Below are 16,259 nucleotides of genomic sequence, written 5' to 3' on the forward strand. Positions count from 1 at the left end.
TTTGTCAATTCTTACATGTTGAGAATCTCTGAACTAAACTAAAGGAAGGAGCAGAAATAAGATCTACTTGCAGACAGATCAGCTTAGAAACCTTTCTGCCTTTAAAACAGTGGCCAAATTGTCCTTGTTGTGTGGGTGTAAAGAGGAGAAATTCTAAGTGTTGCTGCTGGCCTGCAGGTTATTTTCTTTTCTCCTTTATAGCCAAAGCTCTATTGCAATAAATGAGCTAATAGAAGTGTTTATTGTTGAGAATATTAAAAAAAATATAAGCACCAGAGCAGCAGTTCCTGGGGTCCCTCATCTGGTTGACTCATTCCATGAAAAGTGACAAATTTTTAGCTATCGAGTCTTGGAACTTCAATGTAAAAATGGGTCTTGCAGTCCATTTGCTCATGAAAGCAGGCTGAAATTTAACTTCACTGTAGTCTCGGGGTAAATAATTTGAGAGAATCCTACCTTCCCTGACTGCTTTCTCTCCTCCAAAAGGTACATTTTGCTGTAATAGAAGAAATGGTCATCCCAGTGGGCAATCCCTTGTCCTCTCTGACCTGCCAGTCCTGATCTGTACTTCAACAAAACCATGTTGAGTGGCTTGATGTCTGATGGGGAGAGTACCTGAAGTAGTTAAAAACAGAGTGATTCCACAGAGGTGGATATTTGACTCTTGGCTTTCTTATTTGTAACAATGCTTGTAGGTGCTATGGGCTGAGCAGCAGTATGAAAAAGAGAGAAGTAAACGGACAGTTCTGAGAGAGTCCGCATTAAATCTCTTCAATGACCCGATGTGGAACCAGCAGTGGTATTTGGTAAGTACCTATAGAACGTGGGTGTTTTATATGATTTCATCTGCACGGTGGATGCTTGACATGGAACATTTTGCAGAGGTCAGGTGATCTGGAGACTAGGGCTGACGGGAAGCTTCTGTGTTTCTGAGAGAAGGTGTCTGAACCACAGATCTTGAGCTATTCGGAGCAAAAGGATTGCTGCCTCTTTATGCTTTCAAGCATATCTGTTTTAAGTGCATTATCTTATGGTGCAGGTTGCTGCTGTTAGAAGATGCTGTCTAGGAACAGAACCCACAGCGAGGTAGTCATTGCCCAGCCTTCACACACATAGGAATCAATTGAAATACTGGGTGTTGGCTCAGGTACATCTTTGCCTTCAGCCTTAGGTACAGCGGAACAAAACCCTGCCTTTTCTTGTCCAGTCCTCCCAAGCATCGCTGTGTGTAAGCCTATTGTTGCGGCTACTGTCAATCTATCTCAATGAAGGTCTTCCTCTTTTCCCCTGACTCTTATCTTATGGGACTGGTCTTACCCGAAAATATACCCAAAGTATGTGAGATGAAGTCTTGCTACCTTCATTTCCAGAATGCATTCCGACTGTATTTCTTCCCAGAAGGGTTTGTTCTTTCTCGTGGCAGTCCATGGTGTATTGTATATCCTTCCCTGACACCCTAATTCAAGCACATCAACTCTTTGATCTTCCTAATTCATTGTCCAGCACAGGGAGCATGGAAAATGCCATGACTTAGTTCAGGTGCACCTTAGTCTTCCACGTAATACCACTGTTTCTTTAATACTTTAAAGGAGTCTTGGGTAGATTTGCTCAATTCAGTATGTTATTTGAATTCTTGGCTGCTATTTTCATGGGCAATGTTGTGGATGGAAATGAAATCCTTAAGAAAGTCAATCTTCTCTTTTCATTTTTTCATGCCCTTGTTTATTGGTCCCGTGAACATTTTGTTTTGTTTTCTTTATGTTGAGGTATACTCTATACCAAAAACCGTGGTCTTTTATCTTCACCAGTAAATCCTTCCAGTCTTCTTCCCTTTCAGCAAGCACGGTTGTACCATCTGTATATCACAGGCTGCTTAAACGTCTTCATTCCAACCTGATGCCAACTTCTTCTTTCTAGAACCTAGAAATAATGAAGTAAAAGAGCTCAGCGGTAGCTTTCTAAAACTGACCAAAGAAGACAGAGTAGAATATCATCACGAAATGTGTAATGACCTGAAGCTAGAAAGCCAAAAGAAAAGACTACGTTCAGCATTTCTCAAGGAGAAAGAACTGAAGCGGGGACTCAAGCCTCACATTGGAACAAGGAAGGATTTTATGACAAATTATGGCGGGAATGTAGTAAGCATCAAAAGAAGATGGGAGGAGTATACAGTCACTGTACCAAAAAGAAATCGTTGATGCTCAACATTTTCAAGAGGGATATGTGATCAGAAACCAATAGTATTAAAGGAAGAAATACAAACTTTACTGAAGGCAGTGCCAGAAAAGAAGCCTCCCGGAAATGCGGGAATACAAAACTGAAATGTTCTGGCCAATGGATGCAATGGTGGAAGCACCCATTTATCAAATGCCAGGAAATAGCAATCTGGCCAAAAGACTAGAAAAGGTTCCTATTTGTGCCCATCCCAAAGAAAAATGATTAAAAAGAATATGAAAATTATTGAACAGTATTATTAATATAGCACACAAGCCACACTTTGCTGGAGATCATGTTAAATATCAACAGAGAATTGACAGAAACTCAAGCTAGATTCAGAAAAGGACATGGCAGGAGAGACCAAATTTTTGAAGTCAGCTAGACGTTGGCTGAAAGTAAAGAATTCCAAAAAGATACTTACCTGTTTTTTATTGCTTAAGCAGAGGTATTAATTCAGCTGTGTGGACCATGACAAATTATGAATAACATTGTGAGGAATGGAAATTTTGAAACACTTCATTGTGCTCATGGGGAACTTGTACATAGACCAATGACAGTCATTTGAACAAAACAAGGAAAGACTTCATGGGTTTGAATCAGGAAAGGTGTGTATCAGCACAGTATCCTTTCACCATCCAAGGAACAGTCCGTATGCTAAGCGAATCATCTGAGATATATGCTTCAGGGTAGGGGTACCCAAAAGAGGACTCCACATAAAAATTACTTTTGGTCAAAGTGACTCCTTTGCTCATCATAAAAATTACGTTTGGTCAAAGTGACTCTTTTGAGAAGTCTTTAAATCGATCACAGAGTCCAGTGTACATGCCTCAGTGTACACAGCCTCATTTGTCAATTCTTACATGTTGAGAATCTCTGAACTAAACTAAAGGAAGGAGCAGAAATAAGATCTACTTGCAGACAGATCAGCTTAGAAACCTTTCTGCCTTTAAAACAGTGGCCAAATTGTCCTTGTTGTGTGGGTGTAAAGAGGAGAAATTCTAAGTGTTGCTGCTGGCCTGCAGGTTATTTTCTTTTCTCCTTTATAGCCAAAGCTCTATTGCAATAAATGAGCTAATAGAAGTGTTTATTGTTGAGAATATTAAAAAAAATATTTTTTCATGACAGTCATGGGCTCTTGTTACAGAATGGGTAGGAAGGGAATCAATTTTTCTTGATATTCCTTTAATCGGAGTAGTACTTGCTCATTGCAGTAGCAGACTCATTCGTTATTACATTTTTTGCATTTGCTTCTAATCCTATGTGCCAAATAGTATTCTATGTGTTCCTCACAACAATCTTATGTTGTAGTTACAATAATTCCACCAATTTGACAGATGAAGAAAGAGAGGCATTGACAAGTGGAATAACTTGCCAAGATCCCAGGGCAATTCATGATGGGGCCATATTCATGGATCTAGTGGCCATACTCTTAAAATAACCTTCTAGAATTTTTCTGGTGCTTCTGCTCAGGTCTTCTTCTCTGGCCTGGGTCAATAATAGGTGTGTGGTTTCTTGGTTCCTATGATTCAGTTTCTTAGTGGCCTACTAAGTCCCATCTTTCATATTCAGAGACATCAACAATAGGTCAGTAGACACTTGACAGCTTTGATGACGGTTGTTTAAGACCGATGACTAACCCCTTTTGTGTCTTGCAACCTAGGCATGCTTCAGTGGTCCCTTGCTGACAGTGCTTCTTCCCTACAGCCCTACCCACTATAAACTTAGACAAGGCTATCTGGAAAAGAAAATCCCGGTGTCTTCTGATGGGTACTGACTCCACACAGCACTCATCATTGGAAATGGGCAATTATATGGCAATACTTGTAGTGACCCCATGATATCCTAGACATTCCAGGGTTGGTGCTCTTTTTCAAGCCATTTTGAAAAAGAAAGATATGGGAATGACTGTGCATAAGACGGTAGAAAGGAATCTCAGTGTGGCGATGGAGGCTCAGGATTTCAGGGTTGGTAGAAACATGAGACATCCAACAAAATTCAACAAAAAGTTTGAGCTTTTCATTAGGATTCAGAGAAAAGTATACAGAAGCCTCTTTGAAGCTGTGTAGCTCAAGAAGAAGGTGATTGTCCATGGGTACAACGGGGACAGAAAGAGTCACGATTCCCTCGGCCCTACTACTCTCACGTTTGCTTTGTCTTGATTTCTACTTTCATCTGACTGTCCTCCTCGAAACGGTAGAGTGGTCCCAGGAAGAAGAAGCATGGGTCTCCAGGTCAGTTTACATTTTCATTTTACAGCAAGCAAATTGTGATGTCCCCAACGTTGCTTTGCTTTCCTTCACCAGCAAGATACCAGGATGACTGCAGCTCTGCCCAAGCTGGACCTCCACGTGATCCCCGTGTGGCAAAAGGGCATTACTGGCAAGGGAGTGGTCATCACTGTGCTGGATGATGGCCTGGAGTGGAACCACACGGACATCTATGCCAATTATGTGAGTGTGGGCCTTCCCAGGACCACGATGTCGGGAGCTCTCTGCAGACACAAAACGAGGGGCTAGCTCGCTGGTGGTGTACTGGGTTATGTGCTGGACTGTGTTATGAACACAAGGCCAGCAGTTGATTCCCCCAACTGTTCCCCAGAAGAAAGGTACAGATTTCAGCTCCCCTAAAGATTTGCAGCTCGAAGAGATGGTTCCAATGTGTCCAGTTGAGTTGCTGTGCATTGACATTGAGTCCATGGCAGAGGGTTAGTGTTTCCCTTTTCAAGAGGACCTCTCTGACCTTGGCCAAAGCTTCATCCCTTCCTTCACCCTTCCTCCTTTGGAGCCTGGGAATTGCGCCAGGGAACCAAGGGCTGCATAAGCAAATGTGGGTTTTGAGACTCCAGGCACAAAGTTTTCTAGATGATTGGGGCTATTCAGACTCTGAGCCACTCTATCTTAGGCAAGCCAATCAAGTCCAAGGCCTGAGGTCGTTTTGTTTGTTTGTTTGCAGTCTCACTTCTCGCTCTCCTTATAGGTCAGTATCTCTGACATTGAAACATTGTATACATATGATTCTCTCAGGCAAACTGCGAGTGTACATCACATGGTATAAAAACGCCAAAAGGAGAAAGGAAAATAAATAAATGAAAAGTATTTGTATAATTGTTTATGGAGTTCCCCATAACATATCTTAGGGAGGGGCTATTCCTTCTTTAAGATTGTTCTCTCTCTCACACACACACACCCTTTCTGCCCATCCAGGATATACCAGCCATGGTGCAAAACTAAGAAACCAAGGAAACAGGAGGGGGAAGAAGGGTGGAAAAGAGTAGGAGGAGTCATTACTGAAAGATAAGGGAAGTCTTGAGCAATAGCAGGCATGATCAGAGACAGAATTCGTATGTGAGAGATCAGTGAATGTAGCAGCCCTGGTTGGAAAAGGGGGTAGACGTGGAGGCCTGCCTTGCATTTCAAACACATTCTCTACTTAAATTATATGTTGTTACAAGAGTTCATGATGGGACTAAAGGAGATTGTGGTAAACCTATGCTTAAGCCTCAACTGACTTTTTATACAAATGTTAATAAGAAAATGAGTGTCGGTGTGCTGCTAACGGTGTGCCTTTGAAGTTTTCACTGAATTGGGCCCCAATTTTCTCATCTTAAATAGGAGGTTGTTGAAGTAAATCCATTCTCATTCCTTTCAGCTTGAATCCATGTGCCTCTGAGCTCGAAGTTCAGTAGCATTCACTGAGAAGTGGATGCTGGCTTGTGTTGCTCTGCCCATCAGCTGTGCTTGGTTTATGGATGTAATAACTGGGCAGGGATTGTGCCAGCCACGCTGAAGTACAAGCTGTTGTCCAGCATGGGAGATGGGTAGGGTTAGGGGGCTTGGGAAGTGCTGCTTCTATTGTGGTGTGCCAGTGTTATATCTGTTGTCTCTCTAGGATCCAGAGGCGAGCTATGATTTTAATGATAATGACCATGACCCATTTCCCCGGTATGATCCCACAAACGAGAACAAGTGAGTAAATGTGTGTTTTTGGAAATGAAGTACTTTAAAATGCTTCTGCTTATTTGAGAAAATTATACTGTAAACATGATGTGCATTCAGCTTTCAGAAAATGTCATCATCCCTATCACAATATTTTGTTTTGAAACCGAAACAAAAGCTTCTATTTTTACACTCCCTTTGTTTATAAAGCCATAGTTCAATTAAACAGTCTTCTTACGTGATGAAATTCTCTCTTCAAGTGTGACCCAAGTAGTTGCAATGGTAGAAAGAATGAAAACCTTGATCCCCCCTCCTCATCTCCACTGATTCCTCCATGGCTTTTACAGTGTTAACAATGTGCTTGATGTAAGTCATGGAGCGAAATGAAGATTAGCCAGATAACAAATCTGCCACGACTTGCTTTGGGGCCCACAAGCACCCTCACTGGTACTGCCAGAAGAGTGTGCCATCACCAGGCAAGGGAAACACACCCTGAGATCTCCCCGCAAATCTAAGGAGTCCTTAGGCTTTGGACTGATTAACTAAATGCTCCACAGTGCCTACGGAGTGTTCCAAATCCAGGGGAAGAGACCGGTGTTAGTACCAGACTCCTAAGTTAGCTCTCTCTCTAGCAGTCACAGAAGATGAGGGAGGTCAAGAGTCAGATCTTCCGAAGCAGGTCTTGGAGGCTAAAGACTTTTTAACACTAATACTCTTTGCAAGCCCCAAAGATACGTCACTCACCAAGCCGTTGGTCTCACATTGTTCGAGCCCATATAAAAATTCATCTTTGCTTGTAGTGAAATTTCTTACAGATTTCAAGGAGACATTCAAATTTTCATTTTCCTTTGCTCCACGCAGAAGAGGCTTGCAGCAAAACAGATCAAGGTGAAGCTCAAAATGAAGGCTTGGTGTTTAGGAATAGGAATTGGAAGTGCAAAGCAACGAAAAGCTCACATGAAGTGTGGAGAGCTCTCGCACGCAGTTTATTTGCTAGCCAGTCAACTCGGGTCAACCAAGTTCTCTTTCGCTCTCAGAGCTCTCGGGTGTCTTGTAGAGGATTGTGTCTTCCTCTGGAGGGTCTCCTTTCCAGAGAGCCAAGCAGCACTCAGGAAGGGAGGCTCGGTCCCCCACCTTCTGGGTGTATAATTCTTCCTTGGGGAAAAGAGGGAGTTAGTGGAGAGTTTAAAGACAGCCTTTGTTTTCAGTACCATTTATTTCTTCAAGGTTGTAAGAGGCTAACCTTAAGCATTTCATTGAGGTTGGAACTTTCCAGTAACATTGCTGCAGAAGAACACTAGATGGGCCCCAGGGAAACTTGGAGTGTCTCAGGAGATTTTATCCTGGCTCTCAGGATATTTCTGAATCAGGGCAGTGCAAAACCGGAAGGAACATCTGCTCTTTTAGAACACAGACTTATAATTTTAGCCTGGCTATCGTCAGGGCTCTGCCAAATACTATGATCGAGGTGAACTGGGGAAATCACCTCTTGTACAGGCAGTCCATGTGTGACAAATAACTTCCACCCCTTAATCTGTCTTTAAATTGAATTTTTATGTAAATCAGAGCAGCAAGGTACAGTTTGTTTCTAAAGTCAGTTCTTCAAATGTTACTCTTCATATTTAGTACACAGTGTAATTTTGTTTGCCTAAGAAGCATTAACAAAACACTTCCAGAGGACCAAACCACCTTTACATACTACAATACGAATGAAGATATTTAGATGTAGGGCACAAAAGAGTACCTGTTAGTTGTTAGGAACCCCTGTGCCCACTTCAGATTTGCAATATGATAGGTTATGCAAGGTTGTCATAGGCTGTTCGTAGTCTGGGGACTGCCTGTAGTGCCCTCTCCTCCTACAATGGGCCGCAAACTATCCGTGCCTATTTTTATGAACGACACTTCTTCAGGAAGGAGGGAAGATGTAGGGAGAAATAAGCACCCTTCTGAGGATAGAGAGAAAGCAAAAAGCAGAAAACACTACTTTCATTCTATCCCCTTGGTCTAGACTGAGAAGACAACTTGCTTTCATACCCATGGGTGAGCACTTCCGAGATTGTGCCCGGGGTGCTCCCCTGTGTGGTGGCCATGCAATCGGTGATTGTGTCCTAGAAGGATCGAGTCGAGTCCGTCATTGAGGCTCTGTAGAGTCTCTCCACTTACCCGAGTCTCAGTCCTCCATTTCCAATGTTGAAGCAGAAGGGATCTCGTAACATCGATAATAGACGCATTTCTCCCTATGTAGGGAGCTCTAACACTGTTAAGGAAGCAGCCCATCTAACGAAATGCATTTTGTTTCTGAAAATTCTGAGCTTCAAAATGTAACCTGCCATGGAAAGTCGCAGAATATACCATTAGCATCGTACAGCTACACACACTTAGAACTGGTGTTAAGCAAATCTTAGATCTAGCACTCAATGGGAGAGTATGACCTTGAGCGACTTTCTTAACCTTGTTGTACTTGGCTCTTAGAGAGGGAGAGTAGTAGAATCTATTTTTTGATTGATTATGAGGATGACATGAATTTACACATGCAAATGACTTGGGCAGTGGCGGTAGATAGGGCATATTGTATATGATATGTTTGCTCTGAGGCTGAGGATAACAAAGACAATGAGAAAGATTTCTCATTTAGCAAAGACGGTAGACCCTCCTTCCAGTGAGAAATTGGTGTGACAAGAATGACATCGCCCAGTAGGAACTGAAACTGAGACAATTCCCTAGGCCAATTCAGAAGCTGTCATTTGAAAATTGACATAAAAGCAACTATCACTAGTGTCTCTTGACTATCAACCAACAAGGTAGCATGCCTTTTATTTAACAGAAGGGATCATGAAAAGTAGAGTGACAGTTCTAGTATGTTGTCAGAAGAACAGGAATGACTTCATTTTATACGGGCCTTTTAATAGCAATTAGAGGCCCATTATGCCCCAGTTTGGAGGGCTTTATCACTCCAAGCTATCTGCACCACCGCTGCTGCTCTGTTACAGTGTCAGTGAGATCAATGAGTCATATGTGAACCCTCCTTTGCAAGTCAAAGTGGAAGCACAGAAGACCGAAACCTGAAAAGCACAGTAACTCTTACTATTAAATGGGCTGGAGTCTGTATTCAGGATTGTAATGCCAATTATGACTGTTTTTCTAGCTAAATAACTTATGTGACAAGGATATTTTAACCCTAATAACAGTGGTCTTTAAACTCTCATGTGGGATAACTTCAAAAAATCAATTTGTTTCAGTGCTTGTTACGACTAACATTGTTCTGAAATAAGAGAGGGCTCCGTGATCTCAGTGCCCGACTTAAGGAAAGAAAACGAACCACAGGATTGACTACAAAGAATAACACAGCACCACTTTGATAAAGTCTCCTTTTTCCTCCCTCTCAAGTTGTAGAGGTGGGAGTGAGGATAAAGAAGGACAAATTATCAGTGCACCCTTGAAACATGACACCACCACGGCTTTTATGAGGGGACAGCAGTCAGTCCTCATCTGTAAAGGGGGATAAAAAATGGACGGTGTCCCATGAAACCATTTTGAGGACAGGGGCATAATGCCGAGTGTATCTCACACCAGGTGGCTTCAGGTGTTGGTTCAGGATAGAGATGGCACTGGATTCTTAAATGCTTATCTTTGGCCTATTCAGAGTCCTGACTCCCAATGGATGAAAATGGGAATATAGGCGGTGGACTTCTAGGACATGTTTCTCAGAGGATGATTATGGAAGGTCCCTGTAGACAGTCTAAAAAGACCAAAAGGGCCAATCCATCAAGGGACCCTAAGATGTGAATGCCTTTCTCAGAGAATGGCGTGCTTGTTAGAAAGCTTCCTTGGCAAGTAATAGAATTCTGACTTAAGTTGAAGTAGGATTGGATTTATTTTTTTTTCTGTATTTCTTTTCAATTTTCTCAAGGCATGCTGTAGCTTCAGGTATCACCAGATCAGGAACTGAGACAATAGGTTGTCAGTCCACCTGCCACTCTCTCACCACCTTCTAGTGTGTCTCCCCACCACTTAATTTTATTCTCCAATAGGATCTTGGCATGCGTCTTGATGCACAAGGCTCTCATGACACTTTAAAGCTCAGGATTCCTGACAAAGAGTTTAATTCTCTTCTCCAGAATTTGCATCAATCCTTGCCAACATTCTGAAGAGAAGGTCTAGCACCAGAGAATCACAAGAGTGAAGGAGGGCCACTTCTCATCAGGGAAAAAGCCCAGCTGCCAAAGCAGCAGCAGCAGCAGCAGCCAGTTAGTTGTATCAGGGAAGACCTGGAGTTAATGATAATTGTATTGATCTAACGTAAGACTTTAGTCATCACATGAGGAGTAGGAATGTCACTTAGTGGAAGTAGACCAGGAAATCATCTTCCGTACTTCTGGGGGAAAAAAAAAAAAAAGATAAGTGACCACTATTATTTTGAATGGCTCAGTCAATTTAGAATTTTAATATTTCATGCAAGACAAAATTAATAGATGGGCAGTACAGTAATGCTTAACATTAGCTGTCCAACAGCATTTCTCAGCATTGATCCTCCCTCCTTTTCCCTTGATGTCAGCATATCCGATCAATGGCTCCTGTAAACCACCAACAGCCCTTATGTTGCTCCCAGATGCTCTCACAGTGGAAAAACTTGGAACAAACAAACAGATCACACAGTTGTGCTCTCCTGGTATTAGAGAGAAAGTTATTTTTATTGCCAGAATTCCAGGATTGCTCAATACCACATATCATTTGATGTCTTGACTGGGTTTCTGAGTGTTGAATGTGGATCCAAGAAAAATTAAATCCTTGAACATGTCAAGCTCTTCTCTGTTTATCACGAGGCTGTCTATTGGTTTAGCACCAGGGAATGTGCAGATGTTTTAGTCTGTTGCATGGTTAGAGGATGGAATTAATAAGAGGAGGGGGACCGGAATGGGAACTCTACCCAGCCATATCCTACTAGGATTGGCGCAAAATAATCTAGCTACTCTAGTTTGACACAGCCACTGGGAAGCAAAGTAAAGAGTCCCTTCACTAAGAAAGAGTGCGAAGCGGAAATCGAAACAGGAGTAAAAAAGCTCATCTTTCTCCTATGGAGTAGGTGGTGGCTTTGAACTGTGGACCTTATGGTTAGCAGCCCAACATGTAACACACTATGCCACCAGAGCACCAAATTCTCTAACTGTACGTTCGAAAGAAAAAGAGAAGTTTGTTAGAGGTTTGTTGACACCAGTAAGGGGTCCAACTGCAGCTCACGCTTTCTTACTGGAATCCTGTCGGAAGCAGAACACACAGAGATTATGTACAGCACTGTGGAATTCACACCCTGGGAGAGGCCTGGATCTTTCCAGATGGCATACATTAACTCAAGTGTCAGGATACTCACAGGATGCAAGAGCAAGCCAACAAAACAATAAAGTCCCTTAAGTAGGGTGCTAAAGGTCACACTGAGCTGGAATTAACTTGCTAGCAATGAATTTTGAATTCTAAGAGGTCTGAGGGCAATTTCAATATATCTCTGCTGACAAATAAAAAAAGGAAGAATTAGCTTTTTGGCTGCCAAAAGTCAGGTGAGGCAAGTAAGAGGAATTTATGATGTTGAACGGTCTTCTTCAATGTCCTGATGAGCCTCGGAGTTATCTGAACTACCTTCCAAGAGACAGACATTCTCATTTAGTCTGGCTGCCTCTGACCAATATAGAAAGTCATAAAAGTTCCAGAGAAAGCGAGATGGGAGACAGGGAAAACACGGCAAAAGTTAGGTTGACTACAGTAAGTTTGGCTTTAATCGCGAACACTGACGGAGTCCTTCCTACATACCAGCCACCGTTCTATCCTATGTAATAACAAGTGCTCTTTATCACCAACTTTTGAAGATTAAGTAACTTATGCAAGATAACAGTGGCAGGAACTGGAATTTAAATTCAGAGTCTGGTTCCGTTGCCCTAATCTGAAGAAACACTTCATCTAATATCAACATGAAGAAAACCAGCAACAAGGCTTATCAAAGACTAATATACGCTATGCCATGGATCCATATGCAACACGAATGTTTGATGCTATATTAACAATGCATAATCCTTGTTTTTAATCCTCAGACATGGGACCAGATGTGCAGGAGAAATTGCCATGCAAGCTAATAATCACAAGTGTGGGGTCGGAGTTGCATACAATTCCAAAGTTGGAGGTAAAGCAAGGGTTGTTGTTTCTATGGGTTGGTGTCATCCCGTGTAGATGGGGTGGGTCTTGTATGTTCCACCATCAGAGGAGAGAATAAATACACTTCAGGCAAAACTAGCTGTCGGGTTTGAGGGTGATTTGCAATCAAATCAGTGGAATTGTACTCAGAGAACATGTTACTGTTGTTCAGGGCCGTTGAGTTGACTGCAGCCATAGTGACCCCGTGTATACTAGAAAAGAACGTTGCCCAGGCCTGCGGCGTCCAGGCCATGGTTCTGTTTGAACTCTTGGTGGTAGCCACGGCATCGATCCATCGTGTGCAGGCGCTCCCTTTTGTTCACCGACTTGACTGAGCAGGATGTGCTTTGTCCAGCCTCTTTTCATCACGTGTCCAAAGTATGGGAGATTAAGTCTCCTCATCTCACTCCCAGTGAGCCTTCTGGCTGTACTTCTTTCAACGCAGACTTGTGTTTTCTTCTGGCCACCCACGGTACTTTCCATATTCTTCACAGCAGCACAGTCAAACACATCCATTCTTCTGTAGTCTGAGGAATTCCTGGTCCAGCTTTCCCCCCACATGCATCTGAAGTGATTGAAAATACCTTGGCTTGGCTCAGGTGCACCTTAGTCATTAAAGTAACGCCTCGTTTTTCAGCACTTTAAATAGGTCTTACACACCCGTTTGCCCAGGGAAATATGTTATTTGATTTCTTAACTGCTTTTCCTATGAGTGTTTATTTTGGAGCCAAATAAAATGAAATCCTTCAATCCAACAATGTCAATCTTTTCTCTGTTTAGCAGGATATTGATACTGTTCTAGTGGTGAGGATTTGTGTTTTCTTTACATTGGCCTAGAACATAGATAGCTGGGTATAGCTCATACACCTTTGTAGGGACAAAAAAACACATGGAAATGTTGGATCGTTTTTTACCAAATCTAATTTCTGTGTGTTCTCATTTAGATGGGTTCCTTATTGATTGAGCTCTTGCTAAGAGAATAGAAAATCAGAAGAGGGAAAAAAAATTGCCACTGAGACTATTTCAACTCACTATGATCCTGTAAGACAGAGGAAAATTGCCCTGAGGATTTCCAAGGCTTTGGAAGCAGATTGCTTATCTTTCTCCCATTGGAGTGACTGTGATTTCGAATCATCAATTTTTCCCTTAGCAGCCAATCACTTTAAGCTCTGTGCCACCAGGGCTTCTTAAGGGAACATGAAAAACAAAAAAGCTAAAACAAACTCATGTAATCAGGCTGATTCTGAGTCCTTGCAAGCCTAAAGGACAGGGCAGAACTGCCTTCTGGGCTTCCAAGTCGGACATCTTTCCAGGAGCGCAGCGCCTCAAGTGTCTCACAAAGGGACCCGAAGGAGGAGGCGGATTTAGCCAAAGACTTCCACTGCTTCTCACTTCTGCAGTTCTTCACTTCACAGCAAAACAGTTTAGAAAAGGAAAAGGGATGCAGAAGTGTTATATTAAGAAACTAAAGATGATGTTTGATAGCAATTTGAATCTCTATTTGTCTCAGTCAGAGCCCTTACAGAAAACATACAGTGCACTCCGCCAGGGTAATTGAGAGCAATTTTCTGAAGGAATTGTTCACAAAGGTTAAAAGAAGCCAACAAGAGGCTAGTAAGTTTAGTCAGATGTTACTACCTTAGGCCTGAAGGAGTCAGGGAAGACAGGTAGCAAGTGAGCGCCAGAGAGAGAGCAGGGGTGCTGGGGGTGGGGGTGCCATAGAAAAGCCACTGGGCAGAAGCCAGGACCTTCTAGGTCAGCAGGGATGCCTCACTCCCCTCCCACCTCCTAACTTCCTGCAGGTGTATTCAGGAGGCTGAATTCAGGGAAGCTGGAGGTCAAGGGAGCCCTTTGAAGTAGTTCCAGTTCCAATGGAGAGGGGAAGAATGTGGATCTGCCGGGCTGACAGGGAACACACTACTTGTCTCACCTTTGTACACTAACTTCGCCTCAGGCTTCATGGTTATACTGCAGACTTTTAGTTTCCCCAAACTATAACAACAACAAAAGGCCGATTGTCAATCACACATCAAGTACAGTAAAACCCCGCCCTGTGTGCTTTTTGAGAAACCAAACAAATGCATATCATGGCGTAGATAATGCATCCCCCACTGGTCAGGCACTCTTTGATTTTGAATGTCATGCTGACCCTTTGATGTTGGCATCTTCAAAGTGCCACATGTAATTACCTGCAGAATGAATTCATTTTTAAGGCACGAGGAACTAGGTAGCTACCGATTGTGAGATTGTCCTCTGATTCCGTCATTTTATAGACGAGGGATCAGAAGCAAGGCACTCAGACGACAAGGGCCAGTTGGTGGCTGTGTAGAAGGGATCTTACTGATTCCATGCCCAGTGCGTTATTTTTCCTTTGTTGCTCTAGCCCCCAATGGATTTTAAAACAATTTCTTTTACAAATAATGACTATAACTTATGGTGCCAATCACATAGGCTTTTGGTTTTTTTTTTAACCTTTGTTACCTGTGTTAAACAATGCCTACGAGTACTAGTGTGAGAAATGAGTGCCTACTCCATTGCGCTTTTACCCAGAAGCCAAGACTAACCAGGTAACTGCTTATATCTTGTGTTCGCCTCCCTGGCTCTGAAATTCACGAGTCTGCTGCTGGTCCACGGCCTGTTGGAAAGAAAGCCAGAGCTCTGCCTCCTCCTCCCAATGACAGATGACCCCCTCCGGAGTAACATCTCTGGCAGTGAATTCATCCTTGAGATTATTTAGAAGAAAAGGAAGCTTGTTCCTTGAGAATGTTCCTTAGGAAACACGTAAAAGCATGGCCTGCAGGTTATTTTTAATCAGTGCTTAGAACAAGGGTTCTTGCCTTATTTGTCAGTTTCCTTTTGTGCGTGCAGCTTTTCAGGCTTCAAGGTTTCAGTAGAGGGCCTTGTGTATCGCGCAGGCTGGGCCACAGCCATTGATGGCGTGGCCCTGAAAGACAGCTCTTTGAAGGGTTTTTTATGAAAGCTGTATTGTCATGGGGTGGTGGAAGAAAGGAAAAGCTGAGCCATTCTCTGATCAGCAACACCATGGCCACTTCCTCTTGTCCAACAATGCCAGGCCCCCTCAACGTCAGGAGGATTCCTGGGAACAGAGTCTTTCATGGGACAAATAGTCAGGACAACCTGCATGGTGCTCTTAGTTCTTTGTCACTGGGCAGGAAGGAGGCCTTGGGGACAGTGACTTGTGCCTTCTTTCTGTGTTCTTAGCAGCTGGATTGTGGGCATTTAGGACACCCAATGGCTATTATCTTTGTGACTCTTTTGAGAGTCCATTCACAAGGCGCCTATTAAGACAGGTACACACGGACATCAGCATATGTGTGTTTGTTTCTTACTGTGCAGGCATCAGAATGCTGGACGGTATTGTGACCGATGCTATTGAAGCCAGTTCCATAGGCTTCAACCCCGGACATGTGGATATTTACAGTGCCAGCTGGGGCCCTAATGATGATGGAAAAACTGTGGAGGGGCCTGGCAGACTAGCCCAGAAGGCGTTTGAGTATGGTGTCAAACAGGTGAGATGCTTAACAGAGACTTAACCAGGGATGACACAGAGTCTTTCCATACTAAGGGGAAGGAAGAACACTAGGATTATAATGGGAGGCAGGAAAGGGGGACTGTGAATTTCTTGTCAAAGTGCTTCACAATTTTAAATGCATTTAAAGAGCCAAATCATTCTTCACAGAGATGGATGTTCAGGGTTAAGAGCATTTTCCCTGCTTGGAGCTAGAAATGGATAGAGTTTCACCCATTTGGATAGAGTTTAGGATCAAATGGATAGAGTTTAGGATCAAATTCAAAACTCAAATTCACTGCCATTGAGTGAAGGTGGACTCATAGCGACCCTATAGGGCAGGGTAGAATGGCCCTGTGAGTTTCTGAGACTGTAATTCTTTGTGGGAGTAGAAAACC

At 42.9% G+C, this 16,259-nt stretch overlaps 1 protein-coding gene across 1 annotated transcript in view; it reads left to right on the forward strand.

Annotated features, from left to right (window-relative positions):
- PCSK1 (proprotein convertase subtilisin/kexin type 1) overlaps window positions 1-16,259 on the forward strand; it is a 49,484-nt gene that overhangs the window by 7,434 nt on the left and 25,791 nt on the right. The window contains exons 3-7 of the mRNA XM_004703475.2: window positions 696-806; window positions 4,521-4,667; window positions 6,106-6,182; window positions 12,233-12,321; window positions 15,690-15,862. Coding sequence (XP_004703532.1) covers window positions 696-806; window positions 4,521-4,667; window positions 6,106-6,182; window positions 12,233-12,321; window positions 15,690-15,862 — 597 coding nt within the window. The remainder of the gene's footprint in view (window positions 1-695; window positions 807-4,520; window positions 4,668-6,105; window positions 6,183-12,232; window positions 12,322-15,689; window positions 15,863-16,259) is intronic.

This window comes from Echinops telfairi, unplaced genomic scaffold, assembly GCF_000313985.2.
Source record: "Echinops telfairi isolate 266 unplaced genomic scaffold, ASM31398v2 ScPeMD7_7469;HRSCAF=8507_1, whole genome shotgun sequence".
NCBI lineage: Eukaryota > Metazoa > Chordata > Mammalia > Afrosoricida > Tenrecidae > Echinops > Echinops telfairi.